At 56.5% G+C, this 21,301-nt stretch overlaps 2 protein-coding genes across 3 annotated transcripts in view; one reads left to right on the forward strand and one right to left on the reverse strand.

The window, feature by feature from the left end:
- Window positions 1-13,461, forward strand: part of FHIP2B (FHF complex subunit HOOK interacting protein 2B) — a 15,905-nt gene extending 2,444 nt beyond the window's left edge. The window contains exons 2-17 of one of the 2 annotated variants that reach the window (XM_021699031.2): window positions 1,595-1,673; window positions 4,120-4,292; window positions 7,063-7,167; window positions 7,264-7,386; window positions 7,610-7,840; window positions 7,947-8,143; window positions 8,392-8,500; window positions 8,720-8,796; window positions 9,161-9,350; window positions 9,828-9,973; window positions 10,073-10,201; window positions 10,374-10,464; window positions 10,669-10,812; window positions 11,149-11,289; window positions 11,481-11,581; window positions 11,813-13,461. In XM_021699031.2, coding sequence (XP_021554706.1) covers window positions 1,595-1,673; window positions 4,120-4,292; window positions 7,063-7,167; window positions 7,264-7,386; window positions 7,610-7,840; window positions 7,947-8,143; window positions 8,392-8,500; window positions 8,720-8,796; window positions 9,161-9,350; window positions 9,828-9,973; window positions 10,073-10,201; window positions 10,374-10,464; window positions 10,669-10,812; window positions 11,149-11,289; window positions 11,481-11,581; window positions 11,813-11,951 — 2,175 coding nt within the window. In that variant the 3' untranslated portion in view covers window positions 11,952-13,461. The remainder of the gene's footprint in view (window positions 1-1,594; window positions 1,674-4,119; window positions 4,293-7,062; window positions 7,168-7,263; window positions 7,387-7,609; window positions 7,841-7,946; window positions 8,144-8,391; window positions 8,501-8,719; window positions 8,797-9,160; window positions 9,351-9,827; window positions 9,974-10,072; window positions 10,202-10,373; window positions 10,465-10,668; window positions 10,813-11,148; window positions 11,290-11,480; window positions 11,582-11,812) is intronic. The other variant, XM_021699032.2, reaches the window with a different exon arrangement.
- A 1,477-nt stretch (window positions 13,462-14,938) lies between these two features.
- On the reverse strand, window positions 14,939-17,585 carry NUDT18 (nudix hydrolase 18). The gene is made up of 3 exons (XM_021698924.1): window positions 17,342-17,585; window positions 16,236-16,449; window positions 14,939-15,965 (listed from the first exon to the last, which is right to left on the reverse strand). Exons 1-3 carry the CDS (start codon window positions 17,501-17,503, stop codon window positions 15,370-15,372), a joined length of 972 nt encoding a protein of 323 aa, XP_021554599.1. The 5' UTR covers window positions 17,504-17,585; the 3' UTR covers window positions 14,939-15,369.
- Between the last annotated feature and the right edge of the window lie 3,716 nt (window positions 17,586-21,301).

Below are 21,301 nucleotides of genomic sequence, written 5' to 3' on the forward strand. Positions count from 1 at the left end.
CCCCCCCCCCCCCCCCCCCCCGCCAAGCTAACCGTGAAAGAAGACAAGGTTGCCTGGGCAGCCAAGGGTTGAGGGGGAGAGTTTCAGGGCCTCTGATTCGGTGTTACTGCTTCTTCCTCCTGTCTTCATGGCCTTCTAACCGTTCTCCCTGCCTTCATCATCACAGAACTGTCAGCGGACTCTGCCTAAAACACTGCTTAGCAGACGTCCTTGACCTGCCCCCGACTGCCTGCACAAACAGTCGTGACCTGGTGACTCGATGTTCAGGGGCCCACACGCTCCTCAATCCATCCTTATCCCAGACACTTTGCAGAGTTCCTTCCGCAGGAACCGTCTTTCCTTCATCTCTAACTATTGACTTGGGACTGCATTCGTCCCGTTTTAGTTTCAGGGTAACCTCAGTAAAGCCTTCTGTGTTCCAGTGCTCTTTTCCCATGGGTCATTTTCCACCTGTCCCGCATTCTCACACGACTTCCTACAGCTGAGTTATTCGGGGCGTTTTTCATATTCTGTTCTCCCTGGCACTGGGTCTCCGGCAGCCTTGTACTGCTTACAGCATCTGGCATGGTGTCTTGTACAGAGGGGGCACTCAAAAGATACTTCAAGATACTTCCGGAACAAATCAGGAGTAGACACTCAGTTCTGTGCTGCAGTGAAGTGTGAGGTTAGAGAAATGCATCCAGGAACTCTGGTGAGGCCTTTGCGGAGCTGGTGGCCCTTAGCTGGACCTCACTGGTGACCGTTCGGATCTAGGCAAGTGTAGGGAGACACAGGGCCTCCTGGGCAGAGGAGTGGCCTGAGCAAACACGGAGAGGTAGAAATGAGCACCTGTGGTGAGGGACTATTTGATTATGCATTTTTCTCCTGTATACGTTTACTCTGCAAGGAAAGAGAGTGACAGCTCTTTTTTTGAGTTTTCAGGGAAAGCAGTAGTTACCGGTGTGGAGATGAAGAGATAAGTTCTGGAAGAGGGGCAGGTTTGGGGCTTGCTCGGAGCAGAAATAGAATTCCCTGGGGCTGCAGGCTGTGCATCCCCAGCTCCTCCAGCAGCCTGCAGCCTTGGACAAAAGATGCAAGCATGTTATAAGTAAGGCACCTCATGAATCTTACGCAAATATTACCTATCTGGCTGAATGAAGCCTTTCGATGGCCTCGAACACAGATTTGTGCAGACTCTCGGACTGAGAGGGGCCCGAAAACTTTGTCTTTGCCGTGTTTTCCACGCGTATCATTTTGATTTTGTTGTTTTGGGGGCGCTCTCCTGTTTTCCTCTGTGTCCCTCTACAGTAGCGTAACCACGTTGAGACGACCTATTTCTGTGTCTGTCCCCCTGACCAACGTTCTTAGATCTTCCGGGCCAGGGACTGTGGAGTCATGACTCATAGCAGGAGCACAGCGTCTCCAGGAGAGAGGCGGGCTGGGAGAGGTGCCAAGAGATTGTCCTGGAGAAAACGCCTTCGTGTTCCCTTTGAGAACCTGGATCACGGCGCCTCCTCCAGGGCCTGGCACTGACCCGAGCCCTGGTAGATGGTGGTCCGTCCGTTGTGATGAGTGACGGTGGCGGCCCCTCATGCTGAGTCTGCTCTCTCCACAGCGGGAGCCCAGCATTGACCTGCTGGAGGCCTTCGTGGAGCACTGGAAGGGCATCACGCACTACTACATTGAAAGTACAGGTGGGAGCCCTGCAGCCAGTGGGGAGGAAGGTGTGGGCCCGTCCCCATGCCAGGCAGAGATGCATGTGGCCTGGAGAAGGTGACGAGGGCTGCACAGGGGTTGAGAGTGGGGGCTGGCCCCACCCTGACCTTTTGGGAGAGGAACTGTGTGAGGTAGGAGTGGGGACGCCACTGAGCTGACTGCAAGGCAGAGGCTGAGCTCCACTTGCCCCTCGCTTCCAGCGAGGCAGAGTGTCCAGGCCTGCGGTCCTCAGGGCCTGTGTCCAGGGCTTACTGATTAAAAGAAACGGAATCAAGTCCTCCTTTCCCTGAGCTAACTGAGAGGGCATTTCCCTTATAGAAATCTAAGGTAGGAGGACAACAAATGCCGAGGCCCATAACGTGCCTGGGTCCATGTCCCCCAGCTGACACCCCAGACAGCAAAGCTTTGGGTAATCTGGGCCCAGCAGGATCACTCCCTAAGGAGTGGAATTGGATTGGCTGCTTTGTAGTCAGTATGTTGGTATTGGTGGACACACATTGGTTGCCAGGTAACCCTGTCCGGCATCCCCGGCTTTCTACCTCCGGGTTCAGACTGGAGTTTGATTCCAGTCTACCCCTTTCCTGAAGACTTGATTTCCAGCCTGAGCCAGCCCAAAAAATTAAAAAGCAGTCTTTGGACACTTTGAGGGACCCCCCTAAGTGTCCTTTTAGACCAGGTTTCCCGATCTTGGCATGGATGACATTTGGGCTTGACCATTCTTTGTGGTGGCGGGCTTCTGGGGGCGCATGGTGGGATGTTTAGCAGCAGCTCTGGCTTCCACCGTCCCCATTGCAGTAAGTATAAATATCTCTTCAAACATTGCCAAATGTTCCCGGGGGCAGAATCACCCCCAGTGGAGAACAACAGCTTTAAACCGAAGATCTTTTTTTCCTTTTTTGAGATAATAATTGACGTAACATTATATTATATAACTTGGGTGTACAACATATTGATTCAATATATGGATATATTGTGAAGTGATCACCACAATAAGTCTAGTTAATATCCATCACCCTAACTAGTTACCAATTTTTTTCTTGTGATGACAACTTTTAAGATACTCTTAGCAATTTTCAAATATGCAATACACTAACTATAATCACTATGCTGTATATAACATTCTCAGGACTTATTTATTTATGAGTTTTTATTTTTGTTTTTGTTTTTTTTTTTGTTTTTTAGAGAGGGAGGGGGCAGAGGGAGAGGGAAAGAGAGAGAATCTTAAGTGGGCTCCACGCCCAGCACAGAGCCTGATGCAGGGCTCGCTCTCACAACTCTAAGATCATGACCTGAGCCGAAATCAAGAATCAGACACCCAACTGACTGAGCCACCCAGGTGCCCCAGGACTTACCTACTTACTTACTTACTTATTTATTAAGATTTTATTTATTTATTTGACAGAGAGAGACACTGCGAGAGAGGGAACACAAGCAGGGGGAGCAGCAGAGGGAGAAGCAGGCTTCCCACAGAGCAAGGAGCCCGATGTGGGGCTCGATCCCAGGGTCCTGGGATCCTGACCTGAGCCAAAGGCAGATGCTTAACCAACTGAGTCACCCAGGAGCCCCAGGACTTATTTATTATTGGAAGTTTGTACCTTTTAGACTGAAGGTCTCTTGACAGAGAGCCCCAATCTGCCAGGATGTAGGAAAAGATCCAGAAGTGACTTCAGGTCCACCTGGGGCTTCACCTGAACCCAATCCATTAATTTCCAGAACAGTCCCTAGACCATAGGTACAGGGATGGGTGAGGTGAGCTGAGCTGTGTTGTTCAAAAGCCAGTGCTTTCAAAATAAGCTAGGGGGTGCTCCAAGGCTGGTCCCAAAGCACCAAAACTTGCTTTATGCAAACAGTCTGTCTGAGACTCTCACCAAGAAAGCCCCAGCTTCTCCATCAAGACCTTTGCACAATGGAGCAGGTTTGCCTCCAAACTCATGGTCATGCACGGATTTTTTTTCTCCTTTGTAAAAAAATTGTTTCTCCTTTCTGCCTCCTGTGAGTGTAAAAAGGGACCGGAGGTTTACCTCTCCGGAAGTGGCTCCAAGACAACTTCTAAATTCTATGACAGAGACCCCTGAGCCCCTGGCTTCTCAGTCGGGCCCAGAGCTGACCTGCAGCCTGAGCAGTGTACCCTCCTGGACACCCCCGGGGTTAGGAGAAAAAATGATGCCACCTCCCTCTGATAAAGCACTAGAGTATGCACACGTTCCCAGTCAGAGGGCTGTATCCTGGGCCTCATCCAAAAGGTCTTTTGTCTTTTTAAATATAGAGGCACCAACTGTAAATTTCCACTTCCTCTGGTCTTCGTTCGAAGCCAACTGTGAACTGGGCCTTACTCCAGGTGTACCCTCAGTCTCCCTCCACCCCCTGGGCCCCAGGGGCTCGACCTCATCACCCCACTCACCCTTGTTTCCTGAATCTCATTAGATGAAAACACCCCCGCCAAGAAAACGGATATTCCCTGGCGGCTGAAGCAGATGCTGGACATCCTGGTGTACGAGGAGAGGCAGCAGATGGCAGCTGGTGAGGCCGGGCCCTGTCTGGAATACTTGCTGCAGCACAAAATCCTGGAGACGCTGTGCACACTGGGCAAGGCCGAGGTGGGCACACCCCGGGGAGCCCCTGCGGCCCCGGCTCATCCCTCTGTGTTCCTGTCCCATCGTGTCATGGAAACGCTGCCGTTATTCAGTCAGGGTTCATTCAGCGAAGGTGTGCTAAGAACCGGCTGTGTGCCAGGCAGGGGCCTCGGTGCTGCAGACCCAGCAGCTATTAAAACAGACGAAAGTTCTGGTCAGAGGTCACTGGGGGGCCCGCATGCAGCCTGTCCAACCATGACTGGTCATGGAGAACGGTGAAGCGGGACGGGGACCCAACAGTGTGGGCAGGCCGGTTTCAAACAAGGGCGCAGCTCATTTGATTGCGGTCCACGTGATGGTGCTTCACAAAGCCGGCATTTCTTACACGGCGGAGGTTTGGGGCAACGGGGCGCTGAGAAGCTCGGGTGGCACCATGTTTCCAGCAGCATCTGGTCACTTCATGTCTCTGCGTCACATTTTGGTAATTCTCAGTAATATTTCCAACTCAGTGATGATATTCCTTACAGTGATAGGTGCTCAATGATCTTTGATGTTGCTATTATAATTGGGGGCACAAGTAATGCCCTTGTAAGACAGCTCCACTGACCAGCCCTTCCCCGTCTTTCTCCCTCTCCTTGGGCTCCCTAGTCCGCGAGACACTACAATATTGAAATTCGGCCAACTAATACCCCTCCAGTGGCCTCTAAGTGTTCAAGTGAGGAAGAGTCACACGTCTCTCACTTTAAATCAAAAGCTGAAATGATCAAGCTCAGTGAGGAAAGCTGAGATGGGCCAAAAGCTAGGCCACACAACAAACAGTGGGCCGGGGTGAGAATGCAAAGGAAAAGTTGTTGGAGGAAATTCAAAGTGCCTTGCGGTGAACACACGAACGATAAGAGAGCAGAACAGCCTCACTGCGGACGCGCCGAAGGTCTGAGGGGTCGGCCTAGAAGAGCAAACGAGCCACGACGTTCCGTTAAGCCAAAGCCTGACCCTGAGCCAGGCGCTGACTCGCTTCGGTTGGGCGAAGGCTGAGAGCAGTGAGGAAGCTGCAGGGGGACCGTCGGGAGCTGGCAGAGGTGGGTCCGAGAGGTGTAAGGGAAGACGCCGCCTCTGTAACATCAGGGTGCGAGGGGAGGTGGCCAGGGCTGGGGTAGATGCTGCAGCAAGTTCTCCGGGAGACCAGCGGGGTAAGTGATGAAGGAGGCTACGCGGAGCAGCAGGTTTCCAATGTGGATGAAACGGCCTCTACTGGAAGAAGACGCCAGCTAGGACCCTCAGCGGCCGGGGGGACGTCAGTGCCCAGCTGCAAAGCTTCCAAGGGTGGGCTGACTGTCTTGTCAGGGGCTGAGGCAGCTGGTGACTTGAAGTCGAGGCCAGCGCTCATTGACCATTCTGGACGTCCCAGGGCCCTGGAGAGTCGTGTTCGTGCCACTCTGCCTGTGCTCCGTGAACGGAACAACAAAGCCTGGGTGGCAGCACTTGGGATCGCTACGTGGTGTCCTGAATACTTTAAGTGCACTGTGGAGACCTACCGCTCCGAAAAAAATCTTGTCAAACCACGACTGCTCACCGACAATGCACCTGGTCACGCACGAGCTCTGATGGAGAAGTAGAACGAGACGATGGTTGTTTCCTGCTGACACGGCAGCCATGCTGCAGCCCGGGGAGCAAGGAGGCATTCGACTTCCAAGTCTTACTATTTAGGAAATACATTTTGTAAGGCGGTGGCTGCCATAGATAGTGATTCTTCTGATGGATTTGGGCAAAGCAAATTGAAAACCTTCTGGCAAAGATTCGCCATTCTAGGTGCCACTAAGAACATTCGTGATTCATGGGAAGAGGTCAAAATATCAACATGAACAGGAGCTTGGAAGAATTTGATCGCAACCTTCATGGATGACTCTGGCGGGTTCAAGACTTCAAAGGAGGAAGTGTGGGGGAAAGAGCGAGAGAACTAGAACAGGAAGTGGAGCCTGAAGATGGGACTGAATGGCCGCCATCTCATGATCAAACTAACAGATGAGGAGTTGCTGCTCATGGATGAGCAAAGAAAGGGGTTGCTTGAGATGGAATCTACTCCTGGGGAAGATGCTGGGAAGATTGTTGAGATGGTAACAGAAGATTTAGAGCATTGCATAAACTTAGTTGATAGAGAAGCGGCAGGCTGGAGAGGACTGACCAATTTTGCAAGAAGTTCTACTGTGAGTAAAATGCTATGGAACAGCATCGCGGTGATACAGAGAAATCATTCATGAAAGCAAGAGTCCATCCGTGTGGCCAACTTCACTGTTGTCTTATTTTAAGAAATGGCCCCAGCCGTTCCCACCTTCAGCAACCCCCACCCAGATCAGTCAGCAGCCACCAACAGCGAGGCAAGAGCCTCCACCGGCAAGATTACAACTCGCTGAAAGCTCAGATGATGGTTGGCATTTTTTAGCAATATTTTTAAATTAAGGTTATGTACATTGCTTTTTAGACATAACGCATTGCACAATTAATAGACTACAGTATAGCATAAACATAGCTTTTGTATTCACTGGGAAGCCAAAAAATTAATTTGACTTGCTTTCTTATGATATTCGCTTATTGCAGTATTTGCTTTATTGTGGTGGTCTGGACGCAAACCTGCCTGTCTCGGAGGCGTGCCTGTAGTGAGGGAAGGAGGCTTGCAGAAAATGTGCTCTCTGAGCGGTGACCAAGGGAGGATGGTGCTGTGGCCCAGGGGCGGGGAGCATTCCAGGCAGTGGGCAGGCTCCATCTTCTGACGGGCACTCTGTTCCTTGACACTCAGTACCCCCCAGGGATGCGACAGCAGGTATTCCAGTTCTTCAGCAAGGTTCTGGCCCAGGTGCAGCACCCCCTCCTGCATTACCTCAGCGTCCACAGGCCTGTGCAGGTGAGGGGCCAGGAAACCAAGGGGTGTCTGAGGGTCAAGCCCTCTCTCTTCCCTGCTACCCCATTCTTCTCTGTTTCTGATTTGCTTCCCTTCTAGAAGCTTCTCCGACTTGGTGGGACAGTTCCTGGATCCCAAACAGAAAAGGAGGAGGTACAGTTCACCACCGTCCTCTGCTCCAAGATCCAACAGGACCCAGCCCTACTCACCTACATCCTGGAAGTGAGCACCTCTGTGAGGGACAGGAGCGGGAGGGCTCCGACCCCAGGGCAGGCCCCTAAGGCCCTTCTGAGGAAGGAGAGGGTGGAGCAGGTACTCAGGCGCCTAGGCGGCTTCCCCTCTAGCTCCATGCCGAGGCCCTGACAGCCAACACATCCTGCATTCCCAAGGGGCATCGTGGGGAATGTCTGCACCGTGATGTGGCTTCACCCGACCTTCTTTGCAGGGTAAAAAGATTGTCAAGAGGAAGAAGTCATCCAAAGAACCCACCACCCTGCCTAGAGAGGCAGCCAGCATCCAAGACAAGGACCACCCCCGCAGCAAGGCTCCTGACATGAGTCCCTGCGGGGCCCGGGCCTTGAGCGCGCAGCCGCCTGCCGAGACAGAGGAGGAGCCCGATGGAGCGGCTGGAGAGAGCAACCTCATCACCTCCCTGGTCGGGTTGTGCAAGAGCAAGGTGCTAGCTGCCGAGACAGAGTGGGCGGGGACGAGGAGGGCGAATTGCTGGGAGGGGATCTGGGCATTCAGGTGTATGGCCCTGAAGTCGTACCCCTATCCCCTAGAAAGGCCGGGTGGCTCTGAAGGCCCAGGAGAACCTGCTGCTCCTGGTCAGCGTGGCTTCGCCGGCAGCCGCCACCTACCTGGTGCAGAGCAGTCCTTGTTGCGCCGCCGTGGTCGAGCACCTCTGCCAGCTCTACCAGTCGGTGCCCCCCTTCCTGGACCCGGCGGACGTTGCCGCGCTAGAGGGCGTCAGCTGGAGGTAGGCGCTGGGCCCGGAGAAGCTGGCCTACGGCTTCAGTGGCAAGAAGCCCTCCCTGTCCTCTGGTTTTCTAGGAGGGATGGGGACCCCTGCTGGCCACCCTCTTGCTGAGGGCACAGCCTGTCCTCAAGGGCTTTCCCTCTCGCTCCCCCGCCCCGCACCAGCAACAGAGGTTGCAGGGAGAAGGGGCCCAGATTCTGGAACGTCCCTGAGGCGGGCCTCACAGCTCCTCCCTTGCTCCCCCTCAGGTTGCCCAGTGCCCCATCTGATGAGGCTTCCTTCCCTGGCAAGGACGCCTTGGCTGCCTTTTTGGGCTGGTTTGATTACTGTGACCACCTCATCACAGAGGCACACATGGTGAGCCGGGGCCCCAACAGGTCCCTCTGTGGGGGTGCCCTGTGGTTGACCCCACTCCCTTCCCTGTGTCCACCTTGAGGACCAAGTGGGTCTCTCAGGAGCTAGGCAGGGCCCCCGGGCTGCCTATTGTGTTAAACGCTGTGCAAGGACACGGTTGTTTCTCAATGGAAAACTGTCATGGAGGTAAAACGTGCTTAAGACATGTTCTTTGGCACCTAGGTGGTTGCAGACGCCTTGGCAAAGGCTGTGGCTGAGAAGTTATTCGTGGAGATTCTGCAGCCCCACCTCCTGCATGTGTAAGTCTATGTCGTGTTCCCTTGGGCATGGCCATGGTTGGGCCCAGTTGCTCACCCCACCAGGTCCCTTCCTGTCCCTAAGGCCAGGGATCTCCTTGGCCAGAGTCACATGGGTCTGCGGGCTCCATGGTTAATGTTTGCCGGGCCTGGCCCCCTGACAGCCATGTGGCTCAGAGCCACACGGGCTGACTCCAGGACCTCGGGAGGGCTAGGGAGCAAGCAGAGAAATACCAGGGAAGGCATAAGGAAACCAGGAAAGGGTTCTGTCACCCCCACATGGGTTCACTCCTGGCTCCCTCTCTGCTCTCCCCTCTCCCGCCTGGCTCTCAGCCCCCAGGCCTGGCTCAGTGCTCTCTCCCTGTAGTTCTGAGCAGAGCGTCCTGACCTCCACCGCCTTGCTCACGGCCATGCTGCGTCAGCTCCGCTCTCCTGCCCTGCTGCGAGAGGCTGTGGCTTTCCTCCTGGGCACAGACCCACAGCCTGCAGCCCCCGACGATGGCCCCCGTACTCTGTGCGCTCACCTCATCGGGCACTGTGACCACCTCTCTGACGAGGTAAGGGGGAGGGCGTCGTCCGACCCCTGCCCAAGGGACCCCCCGAGTGCTTTTCCCCACTTGCATTAGCTTACCAGCTGGCGCTTCCTTTGAGGCATTGAAACGTATGCCCCCCAAAAACAGTGACTGCTTCTGTCACACGGTGATGTTCTGTGATCAGATGCTTGCCTTGTGACTTTATGTTTTCCAAACCTATTTCATATTCACTTGGCTTGTTTGAGGCTTACAGCTACTCTGAGCTAGGTGAGGCCACTATTCCGTTTCTCAGCCATGGAAACTGAGACACAGAAGAGCCAGTTGGCTCGCTTGATAACATACATCAAATCGGTAACAGAACCAGAACCGGGCAGACTTTCGGCTCCCAGACCAGCACCCACCCACTCCCCCCAAAACCTGCCACCTGCTCTTTTCTTATCTGAGTGAGCAATTCCCAGGGACCCCTAGAAGCCGGGGTCCTGCTGACCCTTTCTTACCCAGATCAGCATCACCACCCTGCGGCTATTTGAGGAGCTGCTCCAGAAGCCACACGAGCAGGTCATCCGCAGCCTGGTCCTGTGCAACCTGGAGGGCCGCCATTATGTGGCCAGGGGCTCACCCGAGCCCGAGAGCTACGAGGACACCCTGTAAGTGAAACCCTGCGCCTCTGGGAGGCCTCAGGCTGCTAGGACCCACCACGGCCCCCCGTAGCCCCGCACTTGCTCATTCATTCATTGGTGCCACAGAGATCTGGAGGAAGACCCTTACTTCACAGACGGCTTCCTCAACTCCAGCTTTCAACCCTCAGCAAAGCCTCCCCCAGCCCCTGCCACCAACTCAGATGGCAAAACAGCAGTGACTGAGATCGTCAACAGGTAGGGAGCCGTCTGGAAATCTAAGCCACTTGAGGTTTGTTCCGTCTTTGGCCATAGCCCTGAGAGAGGCGCAGCCCAGGAGGGAGTGTTCCCTCGGGGCTGGAGATGGAGTGGGGAGGAACAGGGCAGCCCGGACGGTGCCCCTCCACACACCTAGGGTCTTGTCTCTCAGTTTCCTCTGCCTGGTTCCTGAGGAAGCCAAGACCTCGGCTTTCCTAGAGGAGACCGGATATGACACGTACGTCCACGATGCTTATGGACTGGTGAGTGTGAGGCCTCTGCCAATGCCCACTTGTCCCTCAAAGCCAGGGCGTTGATAAACTCCACCTTCTCCCGCTGTGATCTGCCCAAGGTGCTCCCTGCTCCAGCCAAGAGCCTCGAGTCTGTCCTTCCTCTGTGGTTCCCGCGGTCTGCGGGGTGCCTCCTGACCACTGGGCCCACCTCCCCAACTCTCACTCCTGTTTCAGTTCCAGGAGTGCAGCTCCCGAGTTGCCCCTTGGGGCTGGCCCCTGGGCCCCACACCCCTGGACCCCCATGAGCCCGAACAGCCTTTCTTTGAGGGTCACTTCCTCCGAATGCTGTTTGACCGCATGTCCCGGATTTTGGAACAGGTAGCTAACAGGACTGGGCCCTGGCTACGGGGTGAGGGCCCATGGGAGAACTCCAGGCAGGTGCCCTGGGGGGGTCTGAGTCCTCTTTGGTTCTTCAGCTCCATATCCCCCTCCCCCACCCCTCCCACTTCTCCAGGCGGGAAGCCCCATCTTGCCTCTGCTCCACACGCCCTAACATGTTCTGGCCTTCAGCCCCAGGGAATCCGTGACACACACACATCACGTGAGACTCCCACCCCCGCACACGTTCACACTGGCCAGGCGCCTTGCTGGGGGAGTGCAAAACTGCTCACCGCCCCCTGCCAACCCTCGGCTTGTCCACTGTGCTCCCTGCAGCCATACAGCCTGAACCTGCAAGTGACCTCAGTCCTGTCCCGGCTTGCCCTCTTCCCCCACCCCCTTATCCACGAGTACCTCCTGGATCCCTACATCAACCTGGCCCCTGGCTGCAGGAGTCTGTTCTCTGTGCTCGTCAGGGTAAGGATGCTGGAGCCCAGGGGTGTGTGCCTGTGGGGTGGCAGGAAGAGAGGGGATCAGGAGGGGGGTGGGGGCCGCAGGAGTGGGCACTCTGGACAGCTCCACCCCTCCTCCACTGCTACAGCAGAGCTAGGGGACCCTGCATGAGTGTCACCAGCCCCCACCTCAGCCGTGTCTCATTCCCGCTCTAGGTGATCGGGGACTTGATGCAGAGAATTCAGAGGGTACCCCAGTTCCCGGGCAAACTGCTCCTGGTGCGCAAGCAGCTGATGGGTCAGGTCCCTGGGGAGCAGTAAGTAACCGAAGGGAAATGGGTGCCCAAGCACGGACCCTAGGGCGGGAAGGCAGACTGCCCAAGGATAGTGGGAGGGGCATAGGCTGGGGAGGAAGAGGGCCTGTTGCTGAGCTCGGTCTTCACTCAGAGGTGTCTGCCACTGGAATGTACCTCATGGACACTGGGATGTCATACTGGGTACACTCCCGCCGCCTCCCAGCCATGACCACCCCATGCTGTCTCCCTCAGGCTGGACCACCAGACTCTCCTCCAGGGAGTGGTGGTTCTTGAGGAATTCTGCAAGGAGCTGGCTGCCATCGCTTTCGTCAAGTTCCCCCCACATGGTCCTCACCTGCACCTCTCCCCTCCCCGAGAAGGGCACGTCTGAGCCAGGAGCAGGACAGGAGGGGAGACTTCTGTCCATACCTCTGCCCAAGAGCTGCCTCGTACCTGGCACTGCCACCACCTCCTGCCTCCCAGGTTGGGGGCTTGGTTCCATCTCTACCTCCCAGGCACCTCTGCCTCTGAGGACGCCTGGGCTTCCACTCCCAGGTTAACTCAAGAAGATCCTGGCCTGTCAGCCACACGAGACTGGGTTCAGGGAGTGGGTCTCCAAGGAGCAAAAGAGATGGCCTCCCAGACAGCATGGTGTCCTCGGGGCCTTCTCGGGGGAGCTGGGTAATTGCCAGGTGATCACCCAGACCCAAACCCTCACGTGTCCTGTGCCTATCACCTGAGTCGACGGGCCATTCGTGGCCAGGGCCAAGACCTGTGGCTCAGTTCCAGGGGCACAGAGAGGAGTGAGTGATGGTTCTGAGGCTGGTCAGGACCGCAGGCCAGAGAGACGGGGGCGCAGGAGCCCCGTCTCTGTCACGCTAGGTACCACAGACACTGCTGAGACTTGACATTTTTTCTCCTGCCTTCTTGGCTTAATCTGTGGCGAAGGGGCAGTGGATAGCCAGGGAAGCCCACTCTTCCTACCCAGCCCTCCTGGAGACTGTTGCAAAATTCCCAACCGCCTCCTGGCAAATATCCAAAGCATGCTCCGCGCCCAGGCGGGGGCAGCTGCTAATGAGAGCCTTGGTGTAACTGCAGCCGGGGCGGGAGAGGCCTTGGAAAGTGGGGGGCTGGGTGCCAGGCTCCGGGCTCCAGCTGCTTTCTCTCTGGCACCTCTGAACCCGTCCCGGCTGGTCCTCAACACCTGGGTAGAGGGGCTCAGAGACCGGGGGGGAGGCCAAGCCTGGCCCTCAGCTTTCCACCCAGCCTGCAGTGCTCTTGATGGAATACTCTTCGGGGGAGCCAGGGAGCTCGGGACAGACGAGGCCGGGATGCCCACCTGACCCCAGGCCCCCAGGGCCTGGCGGGAGGCGCTGGGGCGCAGGCAGCCGGTTGTAGTGTTGTTCTCCCTGCATGCCCTTCACGGCCGGGGCTGCCACCCCACCCGGCCTGAATCTGTCTCAACCTGCAGGAACACACAGGCGGCGCCAGGCATTACCTCACGGCAGGACTGCAGTGCTGGCTGCGCTCCTGGGCAAGGAGGAGCGGGCCAGAGCCCCTTTCGCTTCCTTTTCCTGCCTGTGCCGCTTCTAGAAGCCGGCCGCAGGTTGCCAGGAGGTGACATGGAAGAGGAGGAACTCAGTGACCTCTCCCTCTCCTGCGTTCCTCCAAGCCGCTGCTCTGAAGGACACCGTGCATGGGCATGCATGCGTGTGTGCGCACATGGGTGTTGGCGTGGGACCAGAGAGCCGAGCTCACAGGGCAGATTGAACTCTTCAAGTCAGAAAAACGTTTGAGCGTCCGGGAGTCACAGAGACTCCCCTCCTCCATCCCCTTCAGCATTCACACTGCGTCCCCCCAGACAACACAGCAATAAATGGTTTGGTTGCGTGGACACAGCGGCCCTGTTCGCCACTCTTCGTGTCCTCCTGCGCAGGACTCCACTGCTCATTCAGGCCCATCTTCCTCCCCAAGAAAGACACATTCCTTTTCCAGCACTGGAGTGGAGGCAGGTGGTGTCCTGGGCAGGGCGGGTGGCGACGGTGGTGGTAAGTAGAGACAGGCTCCGGCAGCGCACATCTGATGTTCCTCAGCCCCTGCCAGGAACCAGGCTCCTTCTTGGCCAAGCAATGCTTTCTGCCCAGCTTACCTACAGCTGAGAGCCAGCTAGCCTTGGAGATGCTGGGAGAGAACGGGCCATCTGGAGCATCTGTGTGCAAGTCTCATTTTGGGGTGTTTATGTTGTGAGTTGTGTGAATGCTTTAGTGGACCTATTTTAAAAACCTGTCCCTAGATGTATGTGTGTGGGGATGCTCTCAGGAAAGTAGCTGAGCGAACTCCAAGACAGAGCAAGTTGAAAACTCGGACAGGGCTGATGAGTGGCTCTTACCTCTTACCATGTCACAATCACTGGGTTTGCTTTTTACAATACCTGTGGAATCGGTGTCTCTGGGGGTGGGCCCAGAGTTGTTTTTAAAGCTCTCCAGGTGATTCTAATGGGCAGGGTCAAAAACTACTATAGGCTAAATAAAGTGGGAGCAAAGATTGCCCTTTGACGGGGATATGGACTGGTGGGTCCCTCAGATACTGAGAGAAGTGAACCCAAGTGAAAGGGTTCGATTCCATCATGTGGGAGATGTTTGTCCTCAGACGGCACAAGAGGATTCCTACCACAGCCTAAGACCGAAAGACAAGATGGCAGCCAAGAGAGGATGGGAAAAGGGGCCATCAGTGTCAGAGTGGAGTTACCTCAGAAGGGAAGCCTAGTCAAGCGTTCCCTTGCTCAGAACCAGAGAACTGTATTACATGCAGTGGGCAGCACACGATATATTTTCTTTGTTCGCTTCCTGTGGTTTTCCCTTAAGTTTTAGTAAAGTTCTTTTTTTAAAAAATGATTTTTATCATGATTCTGCTGGGCTGAGGGGAAAGGAATAAAGGGTTTTGGTCTGGCTTGGGCTGGAGTTGTAGAAAGGCAGAGGCAGGAGCCTGGAGGCCAGCAGAGCGATGCCGGGAGGGAACAGGGAAGCTCAAGGAGATGAAACTCCGCCAAGAGGCAGGACCAGCTTCTACTTTACAGCTCCTTGCCCACCTGAAGCTTCCGGTGTTCTCACTGCTCAAACCCCAGAGGGGATGTGGACACATCCTGCCATGGCAGGCAAGAGGAAGAGAGCCCCAGTGGACCACAGAGGCTATGGTGGATGGCAGGAAGCCTGCCCACCCCAGTCACCCGCAGTCTGGGACACGAGCTTGCTGTCTGGGAAGACCTGGGTGGCTGTGGTGGGACAAGGGGAGGAGCTTCTTTCTTGATACAGTCCCCCCTTCCTGCTCACTTCCTCCCCCCACAGAGACATTTAGGCAGGAAGGCAAAGCAAGTGCCACCTATTTACTCAGCAAGGGGCCCACTCCCTTGGAATGACCTCCCCCAGCAACCCAAGTCCGTATTCTAAGTGCCTGAGAATCTGGATGTAGGCCTTTACTGAGGCAAGCATGGAAAATGATGAGTAGGTGCCCTCTCAGGTTCAGAAAGTTCTCACATCCCCTTAGGGAGTAGTGCCCTCATCGTGCCCACAGGGCAATTAGATCCTTGAGCTCTGAACTCCTTGTTTGGTTAAAGGCACTGTCCTTCTGGTGCAATGCGGGGACCTGTTCCACAGAGAAGGAAATTACCCTGAGAACTAGGAGAATCACCTGCTCCTAATGCAACAAGACCCCTGACTGCCAACCTCCTGCCTCCCTCAGAGGAAGGCAGAGCCGTGGTGGGGGAGGGGAGGGCCCAGGAGCCTGGCTCCTTGCACAACGATGGCACCTTCCTATCTGTTGACTGGGACAACAGATGATTCCTGAAGTCTCTGTAAGAGCTGGCTTTGTAGGTCTTCCTCCATCACCTTCCACCAAAAAAAGTTCTCACCCCGAACCTTTGGGGGCTCACTCTGCATACCTGGGTTCCGAAAAGCCACAGTCACCAGCACATTCAGGCAGATGCCATCTGCATGCTCTTTGCCCAGATGCTGCAGTCCAAGCAACCCCTTGGTCTCCACTGCCAAGTGGGGCAGGGCCAGACACCCCTGGAGCAGCCGCAGGACGGCCATCTTGATGCCACCCCTTTGCTCCACGGGAGTGAGGCCGCAGGCGGTGACGGGCAAGTGAGGCATCCCCACCGTGCCCACCAGCACCCACACCGTCTGGACGCTGGTAAAGGTGGCCACGAGCCGCTGGCAGACCAGACTGCAGGGAAGCTCCTGGGGCAGAGTAAGAGGGTGCCTGGCTTGCTGGCGGTACTGGGCGGCTAGCTCTACCAGGTGCAGAATGTCCTGGGCTCGCAGCGGAGTGGGCAGGGAGGTTCGTGGGTACCAGCCAGCCTGCAGGGACTCTGCATCCGCCTCCTTGGAAGTCTTGAGAATTCCACCTGGAGGGGATGTCGAGGATGGGGTGGGGGAAAGGGTGTCTGTTGAGAGAAGTGCTGGGTCCGGCAGATTAAACGGCCACCCAGGCATTCTAGCCCTGACCTACACCAGGGTTGGGGTTGGTAGGGGTTGGTAGGGGCTGGGAGTCAAATCCACAGGCTGGAGATGCCAGGCTTGTACCACACAGACTAGGGGCTCATCTCACCAGAGGACAAGCTGGGGGAAAGGTGTCAGCTGCCCCCTGCCAAACACTGCCACCAGGTGGGCCATACCTGTGGCTCGAGCGAGGAACACAAAGCGGATCCAGGAGGGGCCCCGCTCCTCCACAGACAGCAATGTCAGAGGCTCACAATGCAGCCCGGCCTCCTCCTTCACCTCCCGCTGCAGTGCCTCCACGATGGTCTCCCCAGGCTCCATTCTCCCCGCGGGTAGGTACCAAGACCCACGGCACTCTTTCTTGGCCTCCTGGATCAGTAGCACCTCATCCTGAGGGGAGAGAGAGGAGCCTCGCTGGGAACCTCCCCTTGCCCTGGGGTTAGATCCTATCTCAAACACAGTCACCCAACACCCCCTTACTGGTGCACACCTCAAACTGATGAGCTCTCCAGGGAGCTGGCCCTTGTGTGCCTGGGGGCCGCAGCTGTCTCGTTCTGCAATTTATCCCTCTGCATTCAGACTTCCATTTCAGAAAGGGGCTGAGATTCCCGGGAGCTGTTTCAGGGGCTAGGGATTAGGCCCCACGGTGAGGTTTGCCATGTGTCCTGCACTGACTCCTGTCTATATGCCACATGTGTCTATGTGTACCTCTCACCTCCCCTGGTGATTTACAGACCGCTTGTGGCAGGGCCTCACACTGGGGCCTAGGCTTTGCAACACCCCCCAGCCCCATACAACTCCTACCTATGGCCCTGGCCCCTTCTAGCTGGCGTTGCAGCAACGTGCACCAGGATCAGCACGAAAAGAGCACCACACAGTGGGACAGAAGGTCTGATATAAGCGCAGGTCGTGCCATTACTGTCCAAGGGGCTCAGAGGAGGTCTCTGAGGCACTGGGCAGATCTTTGAGCCCACTAGCGGCAGGCACTGTGCTAGATTCTGGGGAAAGGGGAATAGGACAGGCCTCTTCTCAAGACACTGAGGCCTAGCGGGAGGAAATAAGCAGGCTCCCGGGCCTCAGATTCCTCTTCAGTATAGGGGGACAATCTCAGGGCTGGGCCGCACAAGGCTCAGATGTTAAGTGTGAGTGAGAGTGCTTTGCAAAACTGGGAGGCACCACGCACCAAGAAGTGGTGGCTGCTGCCGGCAGGTCCTCTGTCCCCACCGGGGCTGGCTGCGCGCTGCGGAGGGCCGGGCGCCGGGCCCAGCGGGCGGACGCTCACCTGCTCGTTGAGGAACACGGCCAGCACCACGTAGCAGACGTTCTTCCGCAGCCGCACGGGCGCCAGGGGCTCCCCGGCCGGCTCCGAGTCGCAGCTGTGCACACTCAGCCCCTGGCCCCCCAACACCGCCGCCAGCGCCCCCGCCAGGCCCTCCGATGCCATCGGGTCCCCTGGGAGGCGGCAGACGGGCCCCCGCAGACCGACCGCGCCGGGCAGGGTGGGACACGGGTGAGACAGCGGTCCGCCGCCGTCGCCCCCTCCCCCTGCCGACTCGGGCCAGGCGCGCTCGCGAACGCGGAAGCGCCGGCGAGCCCTGTCCGCTGATAGGCTACGCGTCACCGCGGCCTTCCCGGATTGGCTGGCTCGCGTCGGTCATGGCGGGGGCGGGCGCAGTCCGTGAACGGGCTAGGAGCCGGGCCTGGGAGGTGGGCGCCGCGGACTGGCTTCTGCTTCTCTCTCAGTTACCTGAACCCCCCCGAGCCCCCCCCCCCGACCCGCTCCGGACATTTCTAGCCGCCAGCCTCGCTAATTCCTCCAGCAGGCACTTGTAGGCGCGGGCTCCGACGATGACGTCATCCCGCCTGTGGGCTGCGGAGCGCCACTGTGGCCAGCGACGGTGACGTCACAACAAGCCAGATGACATCACGGAGGCCCCGGGGCCGTGGCTGGGACCTACTGTTCAACTTTGGGCATACACCTACCGTGGCATTGCCCAAATCGATCACTTCCCAAATAACTTTTCTTCACTAAAAATGTACTGCATGTCACCATGGCAGGGGGAACATTAGCTCCTGCCTTGGAGGAGAGTCTGACCTCGAGGAGGTGGACATAGACATATAATAAAACGTCAACTGAGGGTTATAAGCCAAGTGCTAAATGAATGGCTTGGGCAAGAGGTGTGACAGGTGCTCAGAAGAGAGAGGGAGCAGGGCTGGGATGGTCAAGGTGTGGCTGGCCATGGGAGGAGGGGATTTGGGGCAGAAAGAGCCTCCATCGGTGTCCTGGCCCCTTGCCCACTGCATTTCCCACGCAGTTTTGGGGCCCTCTCCACTGAAGACTGAGAGCCCTGCTAGGGCAGGGACCAGGTCCTGCTCCTTCATCTTTGTTCCCCCCCCACAACCAGCTCACAGGACCTGGTGGCCTGGCGCTTTGAGAGCAGGGTGTGGGTTGTTTTGACGAGTTCCTACTTCTCTCCCAGACTGACCTTTCCTCCTCAGAGCTTCCTTTAACCTACTCTCAGGACAGGAAGGCAGAGCCAGCTGGAGTGAAACTGTGAAGCCAGCCAAGTCTGGGCTCCCCATCCCCAGTTGAGTTTCCCCTTTCCCTCCTGCCAGCTTTGTGCACCTTCCTTTTAAGAAGGTGTAGACAAGGGGCGCCTGGTTGGCTCAGTCGTTAGGCGTCTGCCTAGTCCCCTGCCTAGGCCTCCCAGTTTTGCCTCCTGGGATGGAGCCCCTTGTCAGGCTCCCTGCTCAGTGGGGAGTCTGCTTCTCCCTCTCCCACTGCCACATCTACCCTCTAGGCCATCTGTAAGGTGCAGACATAAGGTGGATCCTGAAACAGAAAAGGGACATGAGTGGGAAACTGGTGAAATCCCAGGGTCATGATCTCAGGGTCCTGGGATCGAGCCCCATATCGGGCTCCCTGTTCTGCGGGGAGCCTGCTTCTCCCTCTCCCACTCCCCCTGCTTGTGTTCCCTCTCTCGCTGTGTCTCTCTCTGTCAAATAAATAAAAATAAAAATCTTAAAAAAAAAAAAAAAGGTGTAGACAAAGCACTGGACTTGGAACCAGATGCCCAGCCACAGCTCACTGGCTGGCTCTGTGCCCCTGGATGAGTTGTGCGCCTCAGTTTCCTCATCTGTAGACTAGGCTCATAATAGCCCTTCTTCCATAGAGTTGTTGGGGAGGTGAGACATCACAGGAGGAGCTCTGTAGACTGTCCAGTGCGGGTCACCGTGACCAGGCAGCCCAGCCCTGGCGGGGGGGGGGAAGGGGGGCAGGGGGCGAGCCCTCCTGGCCACAGCACTTGTTGCGGCCTTGCAAAGGCCCACTGTCATGAAAAATGCCTACAGGACTGCCACACAACTATACTCTCAGGAATTCCAGCCACACCAGACTGGCCTCCTTAGGCCCCTCTCGCATCGGGAATTGACTGCAAGTTCCCTGGGGGCAGGGCCCTGTGTTACGTGGTGGGGCATCCCTGTCGGGCCCACAAGCTTTTGAGGCACTTGCTAAACACTGCTGACCCAACCCTATCCAAGACCCCTCTCCTCCCGAACGCTGGAACTCACGGGCCGAGAGTCGGGCCCCAGGGACTGCAAAGCAACTTGTCAACGTATTTGCTGTGGTGTGTGTGTGTCCGCACGTTGGTTTTCACATCTGTGAAGTGGGGACAGCGTTGGTCCCAGACTCCTTTCTGCCTCCCAGGGATGATTTGAGGGAGAATGAGGTCATGTCTGGCAGGGCTGTGAGAGCCTCAGAGGCAGCCTAAGATAAACACCAGACTGCCTGGAAGAGCAGACTGCAGCAAACCACCGCCCCACTCTCCCATTATCACTGGGAAAAGCTCTCCTCCCCTGTTAAGTGGACCTAATCACCCTTGTGGTGAGGAGCACACGAGGCAAAAGGAAAGCCCCTTGTAAACTGAGAAGGGCTGCACAGGCAGAGGGCCCTCAAGACAGTGTACCCGGCCCTTCCGGGAGTGCCGAGGGAAACAAGAGAAAGTAGACTTTCTCAAGGCATCGGGTGGAAGACAGCACACGCCACACTGAGACAGCAGAGCCCTAAGACGCACAGGAAAAGCTGAGGGAGGAAAGGGGGCTGATGGAGAAGCCTCCAGAACCAGAAACAAAGAAAGTTCTCTGTTAAAGTTTGCTCTGCATCCCCCATTCCCAGAGAGGGTGGAGCACCAGCGGGTGGGGGCGGCCGCGCAGCATGGTGGACGAGAGTGGCCAAACTGCTGGCTGTCCTAGTACAGTACTCCCAGCACCCACGGGAGCAAAGCCGGAGGCAGCCACTTCCGAGCACATGGACACACATGCGCGGGAAGGCAATGTAGGCAGCCTTGGAAACAGGGCCAGGGCTGGGCAGGCAGGGTGGGGCAAGGGCGTCTGTGACTCTAGAGGCCTCTACGGAATCAGGAACGCCGTCCCCTTGCAAAGCAGGGCGGTGAGGAGGGCAGTAGCCCAAGGTACAGGGAGGGGGAGGTTTGGCTGAGCCCGTGCCCTGCCACTAGCTGGCTGAATGACCTCGGGGGAGCCACATCTACCCTCTAGGCCATCTGTAAGGTGCAGACATAAGGTGGATCCTGAAACAGAAAAGGGACATGAGTGGGAAACTGGTGAAATCCCAGTAAACTCTGTTGCTTGGTTAATAGTGTACGGATAATGATTTCTTGTTTTGATTACTGTGTCATCTTTGTGTAAGATGTTAACATGAGAGGAAGTGCGAGGAAGGGTAATCAGGAACTTTACTATATTTGTGACATGACTGTAAATCTAAAATCATTTCAAAATCAAAAGTCTAAAAATGTACTTTATAAGAAAAGAGAGGGGCGCCTGGGTGGCTCAGTTGGTTAAGCAGCTGCCTTCGGCTCAGGGTCCTGGGATGGAGCCCCTTGTCAGGCTCCCTGCTCAGTGGGGAGTCTGCTTCTCCCTCTCCCACTGCCCCTCCCGCACGATTGTGCGCGCGGGCACTCTCTCCCTCAAATAAAAATAGAATCTTCAAAAAAAAAAAAAGGAAAAAAGAAAAAGTTAGCACTGGTTGTCCACATGCTGGAGTCACTCCCAGCTCTGAGAGTTGCACTTTAGTGACATGTGGGCCAGTGAGAGGGGCGGGAACAGAAGGTGGACAGTGGGGATGCTGGGAGAAGCAGAGGCCCCAAGGGCAGCACCAGACTGGGGGTGAGCCAGCTGAGCTTCCACGAGGAAGAGGGCCACCAGGTGCCCCCAGGCGTCTCAGGGT

This window comes from Neomonachus schauinslandi, chromosome 2, assembly GCF_002201575.2.
Source record: "Neomonachus schauinslandi chromosome 2, ASM220157v2, whole genome shotgun sequence".
Taxonomy (NCBI): Eukaryota; Metazoa; Chordata; class Mammalia; order Carnivora; family Phocidae; genus Neomonachus; species Neomonachus schauinslandi.